This window comes from Geotrypetes seraphini, chromosome 1 (assembly GCF_902459505.1).
Source record: "Geotrypetes seraphini chromosome 1, aGeoSer1.1, whole genome shotgun sequence".
Lineage (NCBI taxonomy): Eukaryota > Metazoa > Chordata > Amphibia > Gymnophiona > Dermophiidae > Geotrypetes > Geotrypetes seraphini.
The window spans coordinates 466,697,488-466,718,765 of NC_047084.1; the positions used below are offsets into that span (position 1 = coordinate 466,697,488).

Sequence of the window (21,278 nt, forward strand, 5' to 3'; positions counted from 1 at the left end):
CTTTTGTACAAACTGAGGGGGCAGTAGCAAGCCTGGGAAGGAGGCGGAGTTGAAAGATGAATGCTTTCATTCTGCAGGTTCAGATGCATAACTAGCATTCAGGACTACTAGACACATCTAGAAGAAAGAAGATTAACAAGGTAAGAACCTAATATTTCTTTGTTGTCCTGACTTCAGGCACTTACTTAACCGGTTATCAGTCTGAATTAAGTACCAGTTCTTCTTGGGCTCTGCCCAAGCTTTGTTCACGAACCACTCCAGCACTAACCAGAAGGTACAAGGGTGATTTGTGATGGTATTCAATTACATTTTCTGTTTATGTGCTACTGAATATCAGTGCTTGTACAATCATAAGCAATTTAACTGGCAGGAACCTCTCCTGTTCAGTTAAATCTCTTTGAATATCAAGCAGCATATGTTCAGCATTCTGAAACCCAACAAAGTAAAAGACCTAATCAAATGATTTTTTTTATTTCCATTTCTGTGCTGATAGTAATTCCCCACAGAGAAAAATGAAGTCAAAGAAAGACCATATGGCCTATCTAGTCTGCCTAACCATGTCACCTACATCCCCTTCTCTTCCTTAGTGATCCAATATACTTGTACCAAGATTTCTTGAATTCAGATACACTTTTTTGTCTCCATCAGGAAGTGGTTCCAAGCATTCACCACCCTTTCTGTGAAAAGTATTCTCTCAGGTTACTTCTGAATCTGTCTCATTTCACCTTCATCCTGTGCCCCCTCTTTCCAAAGTATCTTTTCAGTTTAAAGAGACTTGCCTCATGTGCGTTTATACCACATAGGTATTTAAACATCTCTAGCTTATCTCCCCTCTCCCGCCTTTCCTCCAAAGTATACATGTTGAGATCTTTAAGTCTGTCCCCATATGCCTTATATTGAAGACCACCAACCATTTTAGTACCCTTCCTCTGGACCAACTCCATCCTGTTTATATCTTTTTGAAAATGCAGTCTAGAATTGTACGCACTAATGTAAATGAGGTCTAACCAGAGCACCCAAGCATCCTTCTAGCTTTCACTGTCGCCTTTTCAACCTGTTTGGCCACCTTAAGATCATCATTATACTATCACACTCAAGTCCTGCTCCTCTTTCATGCACAACAGTTCTTCACTCCCCTAAACTGTATTATTCCCTCGGGTTTTTGCAGGCCAAATGCATGATAATGAGAACACAAGGACTAAACAATTGTATAGTGACACAACCTAGATGACATAAAGCAACCCTTTTCCCTTCTGAATTTTATAAGTAAACATCCAATGCCTTCAATCCTAAGCCAGGGGAGATAGGATCTCTCCAGCCTCAACCAAACAGCAACCTGGTAGCTGTATTTTCTTATTTTTAAGCAGTGTCAAGCACATGATGTTACAATAATCTAGCCAAGATACAATTGTAGCATAAATAATGGATGTAAAACATGTCCTATCGAATAAAGGATGAAGCATCTTCAATTGACACACATGAAAAACAACTACATACTACATAAGAAACTTGCAGAGCCAGAGAAAGAATCAGAGAATGACACGGTGACAGAGTTTGTCACCATCTCCATCCCCAAGGATAACCATGGGAAGACATCCCGTGTCATTCTTTAGTGTCTTATCTTAACCTCAGTCCTTCCACACCAACATTCTTCAAGGCTTGAGGGTTAGTGATTGTGCCCATTCATATTCTGATTCTTCCCTCTCTCCTTAAAGAATGACATAGGATGGTTTCCCGTGGTTATCTGCGGGGATGGGGATGGTGACAAATTCTGTCACCCTGTCATGCTCTACATCAAGTTCCTACTGCTAGACTCATCACCTTTTTCCACCTCAGAAAATGGTCATCAACAAGTAACAAAAAACCACCATACTGCAGGGAATCCTGCTTCATTCCCAGCTCCACTGTTTGTGTTGAATTCAGTTCCCCTTTATCTCAGCCATCCACACCTGAACAACTGGAGGACAATCATTAGCTGTTTTTGATTAGCTTTCCTATCCTTGCTCAAAGGAATATATAATATAACTAGTATTTAAGCCCATTACATTAACGGGTGCTAGACTAGATGTCTGTCTGGTTTTTTTTTCTTTGTCTCTCTCTCCTTGGATGTTGGCTGTCTTGTCTGTCATTCTTTTTGTCTGTGTCTCTCCCTGGCCCCCAGTCTGTCTGTCTTTCTGTCTCCCTGGCCCCCTGCCTGCCTGTATTTCTCTGTTGCACCATGCACCTCCTTGGCCCCCTTCTGTTTCCCCCCTCCCAGAGCAAAGCATGATTGCTGTCTGTCCCAAAGCACACCCCTCCCCCCAAATCAGCCCCCTTTCCCTCTCCCCCCTATTGTGCCATGCCTGCCTGCTCCTTGGCCCCCTTCTGTTCCCCCCTCCCAGAGCAAAGTATGATTGCTGTCTGCCTCCCAACACACCCCTCCCCCCCAAAGCAGCCCCCTTTCCCTCTCCCCCTGCCCCCTGTTGTGCCATGCCTGCCTGCTCCGTGGCCCCCTTCTGTTTCCCCCCCTTTCCCGTTCTTACCCTCCCTCCATCCATGGTTCCTGGTGTCTTCTGGCCCACTGGCACAAACCGCTGCCGCCACTGCTGCTCCTCTTCAACAAAGCAGCCTGCTGAGGTTCGCCGGCCGGCTGTAGCAAACATCGCAGGCCGCTCTCCACCTTGGTAACACGTTCCCTCTTGATGCGATTGCATCAGAGGGAATGTGCTACCGAGGTGGAGAGCGGCCTGCGAGGTTCGCTACAGCCGGCCGGCAAACCTCAACAGGCTGCTTTGAAGAGGAGCAGCAGCGGCGGCAGCTGTTGGTGAGTGAGGGCGGGGGGGGGGAGTCCTCGGCATGTTCCCTGCCTCCATGTTCCAAAATGGAATTCGGCACGGAGGGACACAGCACGGCAAAGCGATCACAAAACCCTAAGTGTGCATGCGCGCTTAGGGTTTTATTATAGAGGATTGGACATCACCAGTAAAGAAGAAATGAATGATCTGGAAATTTTTGATACTGATATTTCAACAGTAATGTCTCCCTCTAATTCGCCACACAGCTCCTGTAGCTCTCTTCTCCCACGTTGAAGTATATTAGAATGGGAAATTTAGAAAGGGCAGGATTGGTGATGGTGTCCAAGTCCCTTATTTTGTCTCCCTTTTTCTCTTATTTCCAGGATGCGCTGAGAGGTCCTTCTGCAATGGGTAAGGTGTTCTACAGCTCTCATTTTAAGTCTCCCTTTCAGGTGTCTTTCACTTCTGCATTTCCCCTTCTCCATCTGTTTCTTTTTTTTTCTTTTTTATGCCTGCTCTCAGGTTCCACCTCCACCTCCCTCTCACTCTCCACCTCTCATTTGTTTTCTCTCTGTCTGTGAGTTTCTTTCTATTCAGTTCCCTCTCCATGTCTGTCTTACTCTGAGCCTCTCTTTATTGTTGTAGCAGGAGACAATGCCCCCCGATCCTCCACAACCAATGTGTCTCCAGGGAAGAAATCACCACACCCTAAATCCCCTTCTGAACCTAATAGGGACCGCAAGCCCTCCACCTCAGATGACAAGAAAAAAGTGGTAAGAACTGCCTGCTTGTCTATGTGTCTGTTTGCGTGTCTTTGTGCATCTCGCTCACTGTCTCTCTCTGTCTGTCTCTCTCTCCCTGTTTGTATGTATGTGTAGAAGAGTACCCCTGAGGAGCTTCTCCTCACCCTTGTGTCTCTTTCCCCCCTTCCCTGTCCAACTCTCTTATCTCTTTCCACCCCCAGAAGCAGCTAGGGTACCGGGACTCAGGCTATTACTGGGAAGTGCACAGCAGTGAGGTGCTGGTGTTGAAGAGAATCGGTACAGGCTCCTTTGGGACTGTCTACAAGGGAAAGTGGCACGGAGATGTGGCCATTAAAATCCTGAAAGTCACCAGCCCCACCCCAGAACAGATCCAGGCCTTCAAGAATGAGATGCAGGTGCTAAGGTACAGGAGATGGGAGGGTCCAGACCTTGGAAAAAGAGGTATCAATTAGTCCTTGTTCCCCTCTTGGTGACTGGTCCCCATGTGGTGTCTTGGCAGGAAGACGCGGCATGTGAACATCTTACTCTTCATGGGCTTCATGACCAAACCACACTTCGCCATCATCACTCAGTGGTGTGAGGGCAGCAGCCTGTACCGCCACCTACATGTGACCGAGACAAAATTTGACATGTTTCAGCTCATTGACATTGCCCGGCAAACTGCACAGGGCATGGAGTGAGTACACTGTCCTCTCCTTCCAGTTTTATCTGTTCTTCTAGCCCTTTACTCTGTTGCACTGTCCCCATTCTCAACCATTCCCCTTGTTCCCCTTCCCCCCAAGTCACTTCTGATATTCTTATGGCCTGCTGCCTCCTCCCCTCCCTTCTCCTCACAGCCTGCTGTATCTTCCATCTCTTCTGTTCCCCAGTGGCATATCCACGGGTGAGCCTGGGCCCACCCGCTTAAGGTTCAGGCCCACCCAAAATTCTTGCGCCCTTGTTATGGCTAGTGGGGATCCTCAAGCCCCGCCAGCCACAAGGGTCTTCCGGCAGCAAGATCTCCTCACTCTTCCACTTGCTTCAGCTCACAGCACTGTTGTCATACTGGTCTCTCCCTGCCACATACGCAAAAAAATTGTGCATAGACAGGGCAGTGGCAGCATATGGACAGAGCAATGGGTTGGAGCAAGTGGGAGAGGGAGCAGTTCTTGTCACCGGATCTTTGTAGCTGATAGAGCTTGGGGATCCCCACCAGTTCAGATATTTTTAATGCTTTGAGTTGGCCCAAGGGGGGGCGGGATGTGGAGACCACGACTACCCACCCAATGGTCCACACAAAATTTGAGATCTGGCTATGCCTCTGCTGTCCCCCTCCTCATTCTCAGCCATCCTTCCTCTTTTCTCCTCATACCTTGCTAGTCTCTCCTCACCCTCAGCCATAGTTGCCTCTTATCTCAAGACAAGCAGGCAGGTATTCTCACTAGTGGATGACGTCATCCAACGGAGCCCCGATGCGGACATCTCACAAGCATACTTGCTTGTAGAAACTCTTAGAAGTTTCGAGTTGCCCACACCGCGCATGCGCGAGTGCCTTCCCGCCCGATGCACTGGGCGTTTCTCCTCAGTTTTTTCTCTTCCGCGGAGCTGAGAAGTCTGTCTTCGACTCTCTGTGCGAAGTTCCTTCACTTGTGCCTGCTGTGCAAGCGGTTTTGAGGTTTTTTTGGGGCTCATTCTCGTTGGCTCATGTTGCGTTTTCTTGGTTTTTAAAAAAAAAAATTTATTTCGATCATTCGACCGGGCAGACGGCTTCGATCTTGCGGCGGAGCTTTTTCGGCATATGTCCCAGCCTGTTACCGGTTTTAAAAAGTGTGTCAAGTGCCAGCGCGCGATTTCGTTGACGGACCCTCATCGATGTTGTCTTCAATGTCTGGGGCCTCAACATCTTCCGAAATCGTGCCGGCCTTGCTCCACACTTACAGCACATGTTTTTAAGCGTCGCTGTATTTTGTGGGAGTCGCTGTTTAGCATGGAGGCATCCCCGGAGCTGCATTCATCGCAGAGCGCCACGCCTTCGACTTCCGCTTCAACATCTTCGGCCTCGAGTCTGCTCAAGCCTGCCTCGTTCGTGCCGGCTTCGACTCCGACGCCTGCTGCGGTGCCTTCCGCTGTTTCCTCAGGTCAGGTAGCGCAGCCTCCCATTCCTCCAGTGGTGCTCAAGGTGCCCAAGGCTTCTAAGTTCAAGCCCCCTGGCGGCTGAGTTAGCGATGTCCGTGCTGGAGGTCCCATTGCTGATGCGGTCCCTCTTTGCCGGCTTTGTTCCATGCCATGATGGAGAAGCGATTTGTCGAGCTCTTTACTAAGATTGGGCCGACGCTTCTCTCCCAGATCCAGCCTGGGCACACGGAAGCCTCCCGCAAGGTCGAGCCGCCTCCAGTGCCTCCTTGGCGCACACTCTCACTGCTGGGAGCAGAGTCTCGGCGAGTGTCTGGTCTGGCTTCGGGGCATGCCTCGCAAGGAGCAGAGTCTTTGCCTATGCCACCTTTGGAACTGATACCCTCGATGCCTTGTTTGCCTGGACCGGAGACTTCCTCCTCGATGCTGAGCCTCGAGCCTTGGGGAGCGCCTTGGGGGGCTTTGTCTCAGCCTCTGCTGCTTCGATCCACAGCCTCCAGTCCCATCTACTCGGTGGCTGCCTCGTCTGGGCTTCGCTCGCCTCGACGCTCAAGGCCTGCTTCTTGACACAGCTCCGGTCGTCGATCGAGGCATTCATCGAGACACGCCTCGCCTCGTCGTAAGCAATCTTTTCTGAAGTTTTCACCGGAGTACTTGCCTCCTCCTCCTATGCCAGAACTCAAGGACTGCGGGGGTTCGTTCTCCCCCTGCCGGTCCTCGGCCTCGGCGGACCAGGCCGCCTCATCTTCTTCGAGCCCGTCTCGAGGCCCAGCCCTGGCGGACCAGTTGTCATTTTCGTCCTTCCTGAGGCAGATGGCGGTGGATCTAAACATCACCCTGGATTCGGGTTCCAAGTTTTCTGGAGACGATGCATCTTCCCCAACCTCCTGCTGAGTCTCTCCGTCTGCCTCTACATAAGCTTCTGGACCAGACTTTCATGAGATGCTTCGAGACTCCATACTCCATTCCTGCGGTCCAAGGGAAGTTGGATGCTAGGTACCGCACGGTGCACCATAAGGGGTTCGACGGGGCGCAGCTCTCTCACCAGTCCCTATTGGTTGAATCCTCCCTGAAGCGGTCTCAGCCCTCCCAGGTCTATGCCTCCACTCCTGGCCGGGAGGGCAAAACCATGGACAGATTTGGCAGGCGCATCTACCAGAACTCGATGATGGCTTCTCGAATCCTGAATTACAGTTTTCATTTTGCGACCTACTTTGAGTTTTTTCTCTCCATTCTTCAAAAGTTTTTGCCCTATCTGGACTCTCAGGCTCGCTTCGAGTACTCGGAGGTACTGGCGTCGTTGTCCCAACTCCGCTTGCAGATGATGCAATCGTCTTACGACGTTTTTGAACTCTCGGCCAGAGCTGCTGCTTGTTCGGTGGCCATGAGACGCTTGGTGTGGCTTCGGACCATTGATATGGACCCGAACCTCCAGGACAGGCTAGCGAACGTTCCCTGTGCGGGAGCGGACCTTTTCGACGAGTCAATCGAGGCGGTGACAGAGAAGCTGTCCAAACATGAAAAATCTTTTCAATCTATTCTCCGCCAGAAGCCCAAGCCTGCTATCTCTCGTCCTTCCATAGCAAAGCAGCAGATGAATCCAGACTAGTGGGTATAGCTCACATCGACCAGCAGGTGGAGATAGAGAACTGATTAACAGTTGGCCTTAAAGCCTGGTGTTCCTCCTGTTGATCCAGTTTTGCTCTATCTCCCAGCAGGAATGGAGCTTACTCTACTAGCTCCTGGATTCTGGCTGGGGCCGGGTTAGGTGGTGTTCCTGTGGCTTCCTCTGTTGAGACTCAGTCTCTTCAGCAGGACAGGGGTGCCTGGCTGATCGGTGCCGGCTTTGGGAGCTACACCTGGGCCCTCCCAGGTCCCTTCTCCACCCTCCCCCCCGTTTGTTTGAGCGGGTTCTTGGGCCACTGCAGGAGGTTTGTGCTTAGGTTTCTTCATTCCAGTAAAAAAAAACAAAAACCCAACGACTTCCTGCTTGTGCTGAGCCGTGCTGTGTTCGTGTGGCTTTCAGGCAATTACCAGCTGTAACCCGGCTGCAGTGAGAGTGGGGGACCGGTTGGTGAGTAACTTGGTTTGCTGTCTGCCTCCTCTTTCGTTAGTCGGTCGTTCGTGTTCGTTCCGGCGGTAGCAGGGGGGGGGCGGAGTCGGCGGTCGGCGGCATGTCGCCGCGTTGGTGAAAAAAAAAAAAGAAAAAAGTTTTTTGAATCGCCGTTTACAGAGATGGCAGCAGAGGCTTCTCAGCGGTGCTCGCGCTGTGGGAAGCGTAGAGCACTGTCGGGCTTCTGTTCTGCCGGGTGTGTGGATACACCGGCAGAAGATGCGTTCCTGCAAGCTTGTGAGTTAGCCATCTCCCGTGTTAGGGAGGCACGGTCTACGTCCCCGGGTCTCGAGGGCGACTCGGGGGGACTGCAAGGCTCTTCCGTGGCTGAGGGGAGGTCAGCGGCGGTCGGGGAGCCGGGGTCGCTAGGGGACGGCGCGGCTGCGCGTCCTGGCATTGATCAGGCCGGTTCAACTTTACTGGGGGTGAGCTCCTTCTCACCGGAGTTTGTTATGTTGTTGCACCGAACATTTCTGCTACAGGGCTCGCAGCCGGCCCAGTCGGTGTCGGCGACCTGTCCGTCCCTCCCTGGGCCTTCTACCTCTACGGGTTTTACCGGTGCTATTGCCGGCCCGACTTCGGGTCCGGTGTTGTCGCCTGGGCGGTCGCAGGGGGCGAAGAAACGCAGACTCGTGACCGTGGACGCAGAAGGTAATCTTCCCTTATCCCCTTTCTCTCTTCCTGAATCATTAGAGGAAGGGGAGGTCTTAGATTGGGAGGCGGAGGATCCCCCGGGCAGGGAAGTTGATGATCCTTCCGCTCTCCGGCTGTTTCATAGAGAGGAGCTGGCGTCCTTGATTTCTAAGGCTTTGCAGGGTTTGAATATTTCTCAGGAAGATGCTAAGGTGTCGGGTAACCCCCTGATGGCAGGTACACGTAAGCCACCTAAGTCCTTTCCGGTGCATGAAGCCATGCAGGAGCTGATCGCGGCGCAATGGGATACGCCGGAGGCCAGTTTACGAGTGGCGAAGGCCATGCGGCTCCTGTATCCGGTTGACCTGACCGAACTTGATAAGTTTAGGTTGCCTAGGGTGGACGCTTTGGTGGCAGCGGTAACGAAAAAGACTACCTTGCCGGTGGAAGGGGGGGGTGACGCTAAAGGATGCACAGGATAGGAAGATTGAATCTTCACTTAAAATGTCCTTTGAAGTAGCTGCGGTTACCTTACAGGCCGCAATTTGCAGCTCGTATGCGGCGCGGGCATGTTTGCAGTGGTCGCAAGGGATGACCGATAATTTAATGGAGTCTGGGGGTTCTGTCCCTTCGGAACTGGCTGATTTGGAGTCGGGCTTGGCTTATTTAACAGACTCCTTATATGACATCATTCGAGCATCTGCGAAACAGATGTCTCTGTCAGTGGTATCGCGCAGATCCTTATGGCTCCGACATTGGGCGGCGGATGCTGCATCCAAGCTTAGGCTGGTGAGACTTCCTTTTAAAGGAGGGTTATTGTTTGGAGAGGACTTAGATAAATTGGTGAAGGATTTTGGGGATACCAAAACACAGCGTCTACCGGAGGATAGGGCTAGGCCCCCGGTGAGGTCCTCCTCGTCTAGACCGCGCTTCAGAGATGTTAGGCGTTCCAGGTCTGGTAAACCATTCTTCAGATCTGCAGGTGGTTCTTTCTCTGCGTCGAGACCTAGGTTTCAGCAGAGGAGTTCCTTTCGTACGACGAAACCCTCTTCAGGTCAGCCAACACGTACCCCAACAAGTCGCACTCCGCAATGACGGGGGCTTGGCTCCCTCCGCCTTTCCCTTAGGGGGCCGGCTTTCGGCGTTCCGGGCGGAGTGGGCCACAATCACGTCAGATCAGTGGGTGTTGGACATTGTTCAAGAAGGGTACAAGTTGGAGTTCGCCTCTCCCGTCGTACATTCTTTCTTGGTGTCCCCGTGCCATGGGGCGGCCAAGGGAGAGGCGGTCCGCATGACTCTTCAGGGGCTGCTCGATCTGGGGGCGGTGGTACCGGTGCCCCCGGAAGAGGTAGGCCGCGGGATATATTCCCTTTACTTCATTGTACCAAAGAAGGGGGGGTCGTTCAGACCGGTGCTGGACCTCAAAGTGGTCAACAGATTTCTCAGTGTTCGCCATTTCCGGATGGAGACGGTACGCTTGGTCATTGCGGCTGTACGACCGGGAGAGTTCCTCACGTCCCTAGATCTCAAGGAGGCGTACCTACATATCCCGATCTGGCCTCCGCATCAGCGGTATCTGAGGTTTGCGATTCTTGGCCAGCATTATCAGTTTCGGGCAATGCCCTTTGGCCTGGCGACGGCTCCCCGCACCTTTTCCAAAGTCATGGTGGTGGTGGCAGCCTTTCTTCGCAAGGAAGGGATTCGGGTACACCCTTACTTAGACGACTGGTTGATCCGCGCCTCGTCCAGACAGGAGAGTTTGTTGGTCACTCAGAGGGTAATCTCTCTCCTTCAGTCGTTGGGGTGGATCGTCAACTTTCCCAAGAGTTGTCTGTCCCCGTCGCAGTCTTTGGTGCATCTGGGGGTCAGATTCGACACTACTCTGGGAAGGGTATTTCTACCCCGGGACCGGGGAGAGAAATTGCAGGCTCAGATTCGCCTACTTCTCGGGTCGGCCAGACCTCGGGTTTGGGATTATGTGCAGGTTCTGGGCTCCATGGTAGCGACTCTGGAGGTGGTCCCCTGGGCTCGGGGCCACATGAGGCCCTTACAACAGTCGCTTTTCTCTCGCTGGTCCCCAGCTTCTCTGGACTACAATGTGCGTCTCCAATGGAGTCCTCGGGCGGCTCGCAGCATGCAGTGGTGGCTACACGAGTTGCACCTGTGGCGGGGCATGCCGTTAGCCACGCCGGATTGGGTGGTGGTGACAACGGATGCCAGTCTGCGGGGCTGGGGGGCCCAGTGCCTGCAAGCGTCGGTGCAGGGAGTGTGGTCCTTAGAGGAAGCACAGTGGCCCATCAATTTGTTGGAATTAAAAGCGATCAGGTTGGCGCTGAGGGCTTTTCAGTCCCTGATTCAGGACAGGCCGACCAGAATCTTTTCGGACAGTGTCACGGCGGTCGCATATGTCAATCGTCAGGGGGGCACTCGGAGTCCGCAGTTGGCCGAAGAGGCAAGGAGATTGTTTCGGTGGGCAGAAGGGCATGTTCCGCTTCTGTCGGCGGCATACATTGCAGGTCACGAAAACGTGCAAGCGGACTTCCTCAGCAGAAATCTTCTAGATCCGGGCGAGTGGGAGTTGTCGGCTCGAGCGTTCGGCCTGCTAGTCCGTCGGTGGGGGTTGCCAGAGTTGGATCTCATGGCTTCGTCCCGCAATGCGAAGTTGCCTCGCTTCTTCAGCAGACGCAAGGAGAATGGTTCGGAGGGGGTGGACGCGTTGGCTCTCCCATGGCCTCCGAATTCCCTTCTGTATGTGTTCCCGCCTTGGCCCATGATAGGTCGGGTGTTACAACGCATCTCTCTCTTTCAAGGCACGGTGATCCTGGTGGCCCCGGATTGGCCGCGTCGGCCGTGGTACGCAGATCTAATTCAGCTTTCAGTAGGCGATCAGGTGACGTTCCAGGTAACTCCGGACTTACTAACTCAGGGCCCAATTTGGATGGAAGATCCGGCCCGCTTTGGTCTTACGGCCTGGCTCTTGAGCGGTCAAGGCTAAAGAAGAAGGGCTATTCGGAACAGGTGATTGCCACGCTTCTTAAAGCTAAGAAGATTTCGACTTCGACCTCCTATGCGAGAGTCTGGAAGATTTTTGATGCTTGGTGCGGACGACAGGGAATCGCGCCCTTCCATGCATCTCTGCCGGCTATTCTTGCTTTTCTGCAGGAAGGCGTAGAGAAAGGATTAGCCTATAACTCTTTAAAGGTTCAGGTGGCGGCCATTGCCTGTTACAGGGGCCGGGTGGCTGGCGCGTCGCTAGCTTCGCAGCCGGACGTGGTCCGTTTCCTCAAAGGGGTTCACCATATCCGCCCGCCGGTAAGGCGAATTTGTCCGTCCTGGAATCTTAAGCTCGTCCTTGGGAGGTTGCAGGGGGCACCTTTTGAGCCCCTGTCAGCGGCCACTTTGAAGGATGTCACGCTGAAAACAGTGTTCTTGGTGGCGATGGCTTCGGCGAGGCGAGTATCGGAACTCCAGGCGCTTTCTTGCAGAGAACCCTTTTTGCGTTTTTCTGAGTCGGGGGTATCGGTGCGGCCGGTGCCGTCCTTCCTGCCTAAGGTGATTTCTTCATTTCATGTGAACCAGAGTGTATTCCTCCCGTCCTTCCGGAAGGAGGATTGGGGTAAGCGATTTTTGTCTTTGCGTCTACTGGATGTACGGCGTATGCTTCTCCATTATTTGGGGGTGACGAATGATTTTCGTAGGTCGGACCATCTCTTTGTATTGTTCGCGGGTAAAAACAAGGGGATGGCGGCGTCTAAAGCGTCCATTGCGCGTTGGGTCAAAGAGACCATTGCTTCGGCTTATGTGTTGACAGGAAAGAAAGTACCGGAGCACCTTCATGCTCATTCCACTCGGGCGTTGGCTACGTCTTGGGCGAAGTCCGGGGGGATGCCTTTGGAGGAAATTTGCCGGGCGGCCACTTGGTCATCGGGTAATACCTTTTCGAAGCATTACCGTTTAGACGTAGCGGCCAGTGCGGAGGCAAGTTTTGGCGCTGCAGTGCTGGCAGAGGCGGCATTGGCGTCCCACCCGGTTTGAGTTTGCTTTGCTACATCCCACTAGTCTGGATTCATCTGCTGCTTTGCTATGGAAGGTAAAATTATGGTCTTACCTGTTAATTTTTTTTCCTTTAGAAGCAGCAGATGAATCCAGAGCCCCTCCCCAAGTGCACTGTATGTTTGTAGGGAGTTTGTTTATGGTTTCAGTTGGGATATGGTTGGTAATTGTATTATTTAGTGGCACATTTTCTACTGGAATGAAGTTTTATGGATGCTCATACTCCTTTCGGGCTGCTTGGGCAAAATGCATAACTGGATCAACAGGAGGAACACCAGGCTTTAAGGCCAACTGTTAATCAGTTCTCTATCTCCACCTGCTGGTCGATGTGAGCTATACCCACTAGTCTGGATTCATCTGTTGCTTCTAAAGGAAAGAAAATTAACAGGTAAGACCATAATTTTACCATCTCGTCCGCCTATGATTTATCAGAGGCGCTACCCGCCGAAACAGGCCCCCACCATCCGCCCGCCTCTGAAGAGGCAGCACCAGCAGAAGCCCCAACAAAAGCCTCAACCTTCTGCTGTCCCCAAGACTCCCCAGCCTTTTTGACTGTCTCGTAGGGAGCATAACTTCCATCGTTCTGCCCTCCCCGCTTTTTCCCATCGGAGGTCGTCGCCATCATTTTTACCATCGATGGACGACTATTACCACCGACCTCTGGGTCCTTTCCATCGTAAGAGAGGGATACTCTCTTCAGTTCCATCATGTTCCTCCGGAACATCCTCCAAGAGAGTATCCTTCCAACTTAACCCAGACCGCCCTTCTTCTTCAGGAAGCTCAGGCTTTGCTCCGGCTTCGTGCCGTCGAGCCGGTCCCTGTGGACCAACAGAACAAGGGTTTTTACTCCCAGTACTTCCTTGTTCCGAAGAAGACGGGCGACCTGCGTCCTATTTTGGACCTCAGGGTGCTCAACAAGTTCCTGGTCAGGGAGAAGTTTTGCATGTTGACCCTGGCTTCTCTCTATCCCCTCCTCGAGCAGAACGACTGGTTATGCTCCCTGGATCTCAAGGAGGCCTACACTCATATTCCCATCCATCCGGCCTCCCGTCAATACCTCAGATTTTGAGTAGGACACCTTCATCTTCAGTACAGAGTGCTTCCTTTCGGCCTCGCTTCATCACCCAGAGTCTTCATCAAGTGCCTGGTTGTAGTGGCCGCAGCACTCAGGAACCATGGTCTGCAGGTGTTTCCCTACCTTGACAACTGGCTCATCAAGAATTCCACGTCTCAGGGGGCATCCGGGCCACTCAGAGGACAATCTGGTTTCTGCAGAGTCTGGGATTCGAGATCAACTTTCCAAAATCCCATCTTCAACCTTCACAGATTCTTCCCTTCACCGGAGCTGTTCTGGATACTATTCAACTCAGAGCATTCCTTCCTCCTCAGTGCCTGGTGGCTCTTCTTCATCTTTATCACTCGGTCTCTTCTCGCCCATCCATCTCGGCGAGACACATGATGGTGCTCCTGGGCCACATGGCCTCTACGGTTCACGTGACTCCTTTTGCCAGACTTCACCTGCGGATTCCTCAGTGGATCCTGGCTTCTCAATGGTCGCAGATCTCCGACCCTCTGACTCGTCACATTCAGGTCACTCCTGCTCTGCTGCAGTCGCTTCGCTGGTGGATGCTCTCTTCCAATCTTTCCAGAGGTTTGCTGTTTCACATGCCTACCCATCAGAAGGTCCTCATGACCGACTCCTCGAACTATGCTTGAGGGGGCTCATCTGGATGGTCTCCGCACCCAGGGCTATTGGAAGAGTGCGGATCGTCTGTGCCACATCAATCTCCTAGAACTCAGGGCGATTTTCAATGCTCTCACTGCTTTTAAGCATCTGCTTTACGACATGGTGGTCCTCATTCATACGGACAATCAGGTCGCCATGTATTATGTCAACAAGCAGGGAGGCACGGGATCGGCCTCCCTCTGTAAGAAAGCTCTGAAAGTTTGGGATTGGGCGATTCGCCACAACGCCTTCCTCAAAGCTGTCTACATTCAGGGGGCGGACAATGCCTTGGCAGACAACTTGAGTCGTCTTCTCCAGCCTCACGAATGGACTCTCCATTCCACGCCCCTTCATCAAATCTTCTCTCTGTGGGGAACGCCTCAGATAGACCTCTTTGCAGCTCCCCACAACTTCAAACTGCCTCAGTTCTGCTCCAGGATCTACACTCCTCATCTTCTCAAGGCGGATGCTTTTCTTCTGGACTGGGGGAATCTCTTTCTGTATGCGTTTCCTCCGTTTCCTCTCATTCAAAAGACTCTGGTCAAGCTCAAGTCCGACCGGGCCACCATGATTCTGATTGCTCCTCGGTGGCCCAGGCAACCTTGGTACTCCCTTCTTCTGCAACTCAGCAGCAGGGAGCCCTTCCTTCTGCCAGTGTTTCCATATCTGCTTACGCAGCATCAGGGATCTCTGCTTCATCCCAACCTGCAGTCGCTACACCTGACAGCTTGGTTCCTCTCAGCGTAACTCCCCTTCAGTTTTCACCAGCTGGGCGGGATATTTTGGAAGCTTCAAGGAAGCCTGCTACTAGAATGTGCTATTCCCAGAAATGGACTAGATTCTCTACTTGGTGTTTTTCTCAGCACAAGGAGCCTCAACATGCCCCCTTGTCCTCTGTTTTGGACTATCTTTTGCACCTGTCTCAATCTGGCCTCAAGTCTACATCGATCAGAGTCCATCTTAGTGCAATTGCTGCTTTCCCCCAGCCTCTTTAGAGGAAACCTCTTTCTGCACATCCTGTGGTTTCCAGATTCATGAAAGGACTTTTCCATGTCAATCCTCCCCTCAAACCGCCTCCTGTGGTTTGGGACCTCAATGTCGTTCTTTCTCAGCTTATGAAGCCTCCTTTTGAACCTCTTAACAAGGCTCCTCTGAAATTTTTCACTTGGAAAGTGGTGCTTCTCATTGGCCTCACTTCTGCCCGTCGAGTGAGTGAACTTCAAGCGTTGGTTGCGGATCCGCCCCTTACAGTGTCATCATGACAAGGTGGTCCTTCGCACTCATTCCACATTCCTCCCCAAGGTGGTCTCGGAATTTCATCTGAATCAATCCATTGTTCTTCCTGTGTTTTTTCCGAAGCCACATTCTCATCCTGGAGAATCAGCTCTTCACACTCTGGACTGTAAGCGTGCGTTGGCTTTCTACTTGGAACGCACCAAGCCTCATAGAACTGCTCTTCAACTTTTCATCTCCTTTGATCCGAACAAGTTGGGATGCCCTATCTCTAAGTGCACCATCTCCAACTGGATGGCGGCTTGTATCTCTTTCTGCTATGCCCAGGCTGGATTACCCCTTCACAGTAAAGTCACAGCCCATAAGGTCAGAGCAATGGCAGCCTCTGTAGCTTTCCTCAGATCGACACCGATTGAGGAGATTTGTAAGGCTGCCACTTGGTCTTCGGTTCATACCTTCACCTCACACTATTGTCTGGATACCTTCTCCAGACGGGATGGACAGTTTGGCCAAACAGTGTTACAAAATTTGTTCTCCTAACCAACTCTCCCACCATCCCATTATGGTTAGCTTGGAGGTCACCCACTAGTGAGAATACCTGCCTTCTTGTCCTGGGATAAAGCAATGTTACTTACCGTAACAGTTGTTATCCAGGGACAGCAGGCAGCTATTCTCACATCCCACCCACCTCCCCTTGGTTGGCTTCTCTGCTAGCTATCTGAACTGAGGAGACACGCCCGGTGCATCGGTGGAGTGCCGCAGGGCTCGGTCCTGGGCCCAATTCTATTCAACTTATTCATAAGAGATATGACGCGGGGACTTAGAGGAAGGGTATCACTGTTCGCCAACGACGCCAAACTTTGCAACATAGTAGGCAGAAGCTTGTTACCTGATGATATGACACACGACCTACTGCTTCTGGAACAATGGTCGACTACTTGGCAGCTAGGCTTCAATGCTAAAAAATGCAAGATAATGCACCTGGGTAAGAGAAACCCGTGCAGAACTTATGTACTAAATGGTGAGACCTTGGTTAGGACCACGGCGGAACGCGATCTAGGAGTGATCATTAGTGAGGACATGAAGGTTGCCAATCAAGTGGAGAAGGCTACCTCCAGGGCAAGACAAATGATGGGATGTATCCGCAGAGGTTTTGTCAGCAGGAGACCTGAAGTTATGATGCCGTTGTACAGAGCCATGGTGAGGCCTCACTTGGAGTACTGTGTTCAGTTTTGGAGACCACACTACCGAAAGGACGTGCTGAGGATCGAGTCGGTGCAGCGAACGGTCACCAGGATGGTCTTGGGACTCAGGGATCTCACGTATGAAGAAAGACTAAAGAAATTGCGGCTGTACTCACTTGAGGAAAGAAGAGAACGGGGAGATATGATTGAAACGTATAAGTACATCACGGGACGCATCGAGACAGAAGAGGATATCTTCTGGCTCCTGGGACCCTCGACCACCAGAGGGCATCCACTGAAAGTCAGGGGAGGGAAGTTTCATGGCGACTCCAGGAAATACTTCTTCACCGAAAGAGTGGTGGATCATTGGAACAGACTCCCACTCCAGGTGATAGAGGCCAGCAGCGTGACGGATTTTAAGAGAAAATGGGATACTCATGTGGGATCGTTAAGGGAGTAAACTCAGGGGGGAGGGATACTTGGAATGGGCAGACTTGGTGGGCTATAGCCCTTTTCTGCCGCTTTTTTCTATGTTTCTATGTTTCTAAGGCACTCGCGCATGCGCGGTGTGGGCAACTCAAAACTTCTAAGAGTTTCTACAAGCAAGTATGCTTGTGAGATGTCCGCATCGGGGCTCCGTTGGATGACGTCACCCACTAGTGAGAATAGCTGCCTGCTGTCCCTGGATAACAACTGTTACGGTAAGTAACATTGCTTTCTCTTCAATTGTGCTTTACAGGGTATTGATTGATCCCCAAACTGCTACCTCCATCATGTTCTTTCTCCACTCCATTTTCATTGTTTCTCTTGGATATGCCTATGGTCTGTTTGTCTCTTTTTGCTTCTCCTTTATCTTATTTAATTCTCTTCTAACTATTCCTTCCTTTTCATGCATTTCCTCTCCCTTCTTGTTATTTTGCTGCTGCTCTCTTTTCCCTCCCTCTTATTCGCTCTCTTCCTCCCTTGACTGTCGCCTTCTCTATTCCAGGTTTAGGAACTGAGGTTTGTGCTTTTTAGGCTCACTAGACACTTCCAGGTCATCAGGGACACATTGGTTCAGTTGTGCTTTTATTCCCACTGTAATCTTTCTTAAAGAAAAAGGAAACTGTAAGTCTTTATGTGCAGTGAGAGTAAAACCTGGACTGGCTCAGCCTGCCCTCTGATTAACTGGTGCTTCTGGACAGCCTTTGTGTTTCAAGTCTTCTTTGTCATACAGTGCTCACTTCCATCCTGTTTTTTTCCTTCATTTCAGTTACCTTCATGCTAAGAACATAATCCATCGGGATCTAAAATCCAACAGTATCCTTCTTACATCCACAGGGCGAGAGGGAGGAAGGGGCTAGGGAAAAAGGATGGATAGGAGAGCAAGAAAAACAGGGAGAGGAACCCCAGCGACTAATTAATTAATTTACTTATTTTTACTTGATTATCTGTCTTTGGTAATCTCTTCAAAGCAGGTACAATAAAATTCATCCAATATTATAAATAACTAAGACAAAAGCATTAAAAATACTGGAGAAGATGTAGTTTCCCCAGAAAAAGTTGAGAATCTGAAAGAAGACAGAAGGTGTAAGACCTCACAGAATAAAGGAGAACTTGGGGAGAAAATGCAAGAAGTGGAGCCCCATGGGAATGAGTATAAGTGAGGCCCCAAAGAGTAATGGGGAATGTGAGAGAAGGAGCCCAGGGAAAAAAAGGTGTTGAGGGGTAATCCCCCAGAAAAAAGAGAAGTTGCAGAGAAATTAACAGAAGATGGGTCCACAAGCAAATTGGCAGAAAGAGATGAGACTCCTCATTAAAATGGTAAGAAAGCTGAGGCCCAGTATGAAAGAGAAGGATCCAATTGAGTGACGAGGGAGATATTCCTCTTACCAGGTGAATGGGAACTGATGGTTGAGATTTGTTTTCCGTGAATGTGGATTCAAGCCATTAAGAGAGATGTGGGTTGGGTGGGATTTAATTGCAGTGTGATCTTCATGCTTGCATTTGAAGTAGAGTTCTTCACTAACTAGGTCACGAGGGACAGATTGAGAAAGTACTGGTTGTGCTTCATTGTATCCTGAGAATTAGTATTCCAGTTCGAGAAAAGCAGATTTGCAGCCCTGCCATGAAGGTCTGGCTCTGGTTATTGCAGCAAGTTCCTCCTTCCCCATCTTTCCCATAGTGTTATCCTTTATGATCATGCAGACATCTTCCTCCATGAAGGATTGACAGTGAAAATTGGTGACTTTGGCTTAGCAACTGTGAAGACCCGTTGGAGTGGGTCCCAACAAGTGGAGCAGCCCAGTGGCTCTATATTATGGATGGTAAGTATCCATTCCCATGGACCGCAACCACTCACATGCAGACACATACACACACATTACCATCATAGGCTTTCTCCGTCCCTCCAGAACAGTTCTGAAGGGTTGGTAAGGGTGCTGTCAGTACCAAGCCTCATCCCAACTCTTCCTTTCTCTCTCCATCGCTCCCCACTCCCTCCCTCACAGGCTCCAGAGGTGATCCGCATGCAGGACAGCAACCCATACAGCTTCCAGTCTGACTGCTATGCCTATGGGGTAGTATTGTATGAACTGATGACAGGGACCTTGCCTTATTCCAATATCAACAACAGAGATCAGGTGAGTATAAGTTATGGGGGGACAGGAGAGACTCTCTCATTCTGGTGCTGATACTGTCGTGAGCTGGGCACCATAACTGTTTAGCCTCTCTATATGATGGAATATTTGCACTCTCTGTTCTTTTCTGGGATAGGGGTTGGGTTAAATGGTGGTGTCTCTTGTCTTTCACTCTCCCTTCTTTCTTGTCACTCTTTTGCTGTTATACAAGGACTTTTCATAAATTCACGAGTAAGGAAGTCTTCTTAAAGGGAGGGGATGGCATATTCCTACGGTAACATAACGTAGCATCTTATATCTTTTTATAGATTATATTTATGGTGGGGCGTGGTTACCTCTCTCCTGACCTCAGCAAAGTATCCAATAATTGTCCGAAAGCCATGAAGCGACTTCTTATGAACTGCCTTAAATTTAAGAGAGATGAGAGGCCACTCTTCCCTCAGGTAAGCACTAAGAGACACAAAAAGCAAAGAGGCATGAGAAATGGTATAGCCTGTGTCAGCCTCAGCATTTTCAGTTGGCCTAACCAATGACATGCCCTAAGATCAGACATGAATGATATGATCTCCCATAAGCCTTTGCTGACATTGGTTAGGCCAACCGAAAATGCTGAGGCTGACACTGCAGCAGCCTGGAGAAGAGGGAGAGAAAGACTTTAGAACCTAATGTGGACTAGGGAGTACAGTGAGATGATGGGCTCATTGCTAAGCAGGGAGAGATGGACAGCCCAGTTCTCAAAAGGGGAGGTAGGAACAGAAGGAGCAGTCCAGTACTGAGGAATGTGAGAGATTGTACAAATAAGTGCTTACTGAGCTTGTTTATGGTGGCTTATGGAGAAATGGTTCTACTGCCCAGGTCTTTAACTAAGAAAATGGTACCGAGCAGGACTCGGGTGGGAGTAAAAAAAAAAAAAGGGTAGGCTAGTTTCAGGTGAATTTCCTTATTTCTGTCTTCCAATTCCCAAAATTTTTTTTCTCTCCTTCCACTTAGATCCTGGCTTCCATTGAGCTACTACAGCGCTCTCTCCCCAAAATTGAGCGCAGTGCCTCAGAACCTTCGCTGCACCGAGCCGTCAATGCAGAGGACCTGAATCCTTTCTTAGTCAATACCCTCCGTTTGGTGCCCCAATGACCTCTGCCACAGCCGCCTTCTGCAATGGGTGGGGAAAAGGGACCTCTTAATTTTCCTTCCTATCTGTGTTCACCCTCACTGGCTGAGGGTAGTAATTGATACAGACACTCCCATGGCATTAGTGGTATAATACTCTCCCCAATGCCAGTCAAGATGTCTTCAGCCAGAAGCTGCACAACACTCAGTGACTAAAATGGAATTTGCAAATGTCTCATACTCCCCCATCAAACTGTGAGTCCCTGATCCTTATCTCTCCTTTCCTCTGCCATGGAAGGTCAACCAACAAACATACACACTTGTGTTAAGACACATTTTTAAGCAGAAGAACTTAGCATTGCAGTTATCAAGATAAGTCAGAATATGGACTTTGTGTTTTTCTCTGACTGATGATGTGGTCACCACACAAGCTTTCCCTAAGCATTCATCTCTGCAAAATTTTAAGTGGGACAAGAATTATTTTGATTATTTAAACTTTTAGCTGCTGTTTCAGTTAAGTAATGTCATCATCTTTGTTCTAGACTGCTGTGCTTGGGCTCTGAAAATCCTTCTTCTATACATAACATTACCTTTGTTGGTGAAGGGAGTAGGAATTCAAGTGTGGCCTTTTGTGATAAGTGTCACTGGGTTACAGGGAGCCCTCTGGGTGATGCATTTGTGGCCCTCTGTGATTTTGAGTTTGTCTTTCTGGCACCACTGTTTAATATTTTGTTATACAGTCAGGCTACTGCAGAGTTCAGATGGAATTCAAAGATCAGGATGTACTGATAAGAACTTAAGAATAGCCATACTGGGTCCATCTTTAATTCATCCCTGAAAACAGAATAGTCATCGTCTAGTGATGTCAGCTGGTGTTCCAGTGACAGCTCAGAGAAGCACAGTTGCTGTGCTTTGCAGTTTGTTTATTCTATGCAGTAACCATATGAACTAAAATGTGATT

At 50.2% G+C, this 21,278-nt stretch overlaps 1 protein-coding gene across 7 annotated transcripts in view; it reads left to right on the top strand.

Annotated features, from left to right (window-relative positions):
- ARAF (A-Raf proto-oncogene, serine/threonine kinase) overlaps nucleotides 1–21,066 on the top strand; it is an 88,322-nt gene extending 67,256 nt beyond the window's left edge. For 6 of the 7 annotated variants that reach the window (XM_033924093.1, XM_033924074.1, XM_033924082.1 and 3 more), the window contains 9 exons: nucleotides 3,158–3,185; nucleotides 3,420–3,547; nucleotides 3,739–3,941; nucleotides 4,038–4,214; nucleotides 17,845–17,891; nucleotides 18,780–18,898; nucleotides 19,082–19,213; nucleotides 19,519–19,653; nucleotides 20,201–21,066. In XM_033924093.1, the coding sequence (XP_033779984.1) occupies nucleotides 3,158–3,185; nucleotides 3,420–3,547; nucleotides 3,739–3,941; nucleotides 4,038–4,214; nucleotides 17,845–17,891; nucleotides 18,780–18,898; nucleotides 19,082–19,213; nucleotides 19,519–19,653; nucleotides 20,201–20,341 (1,110 nt within the window). In that variant the 3' untranslated portion in view covers nucleotides 20,342–21,066. The remainder of the gene's footprint in view (nucleotides 1–3,157; nucleotides 3,186–3,419; nucleotides 3,548–3,738; nucleotides 3,942–4,037; nucleotides 4,215–17,844; nucleotides 17,892–18,779; nucleotides 18,899–19,081; nucleotides 19,214–19,518; nucleotides 19,654–20,200) is intronic. The other variant, XM_033924131.1, reaches the window with a different exon arrangement.
- Nucleotides 21,067–21,278: the final 212 nt, after the last annotated feature.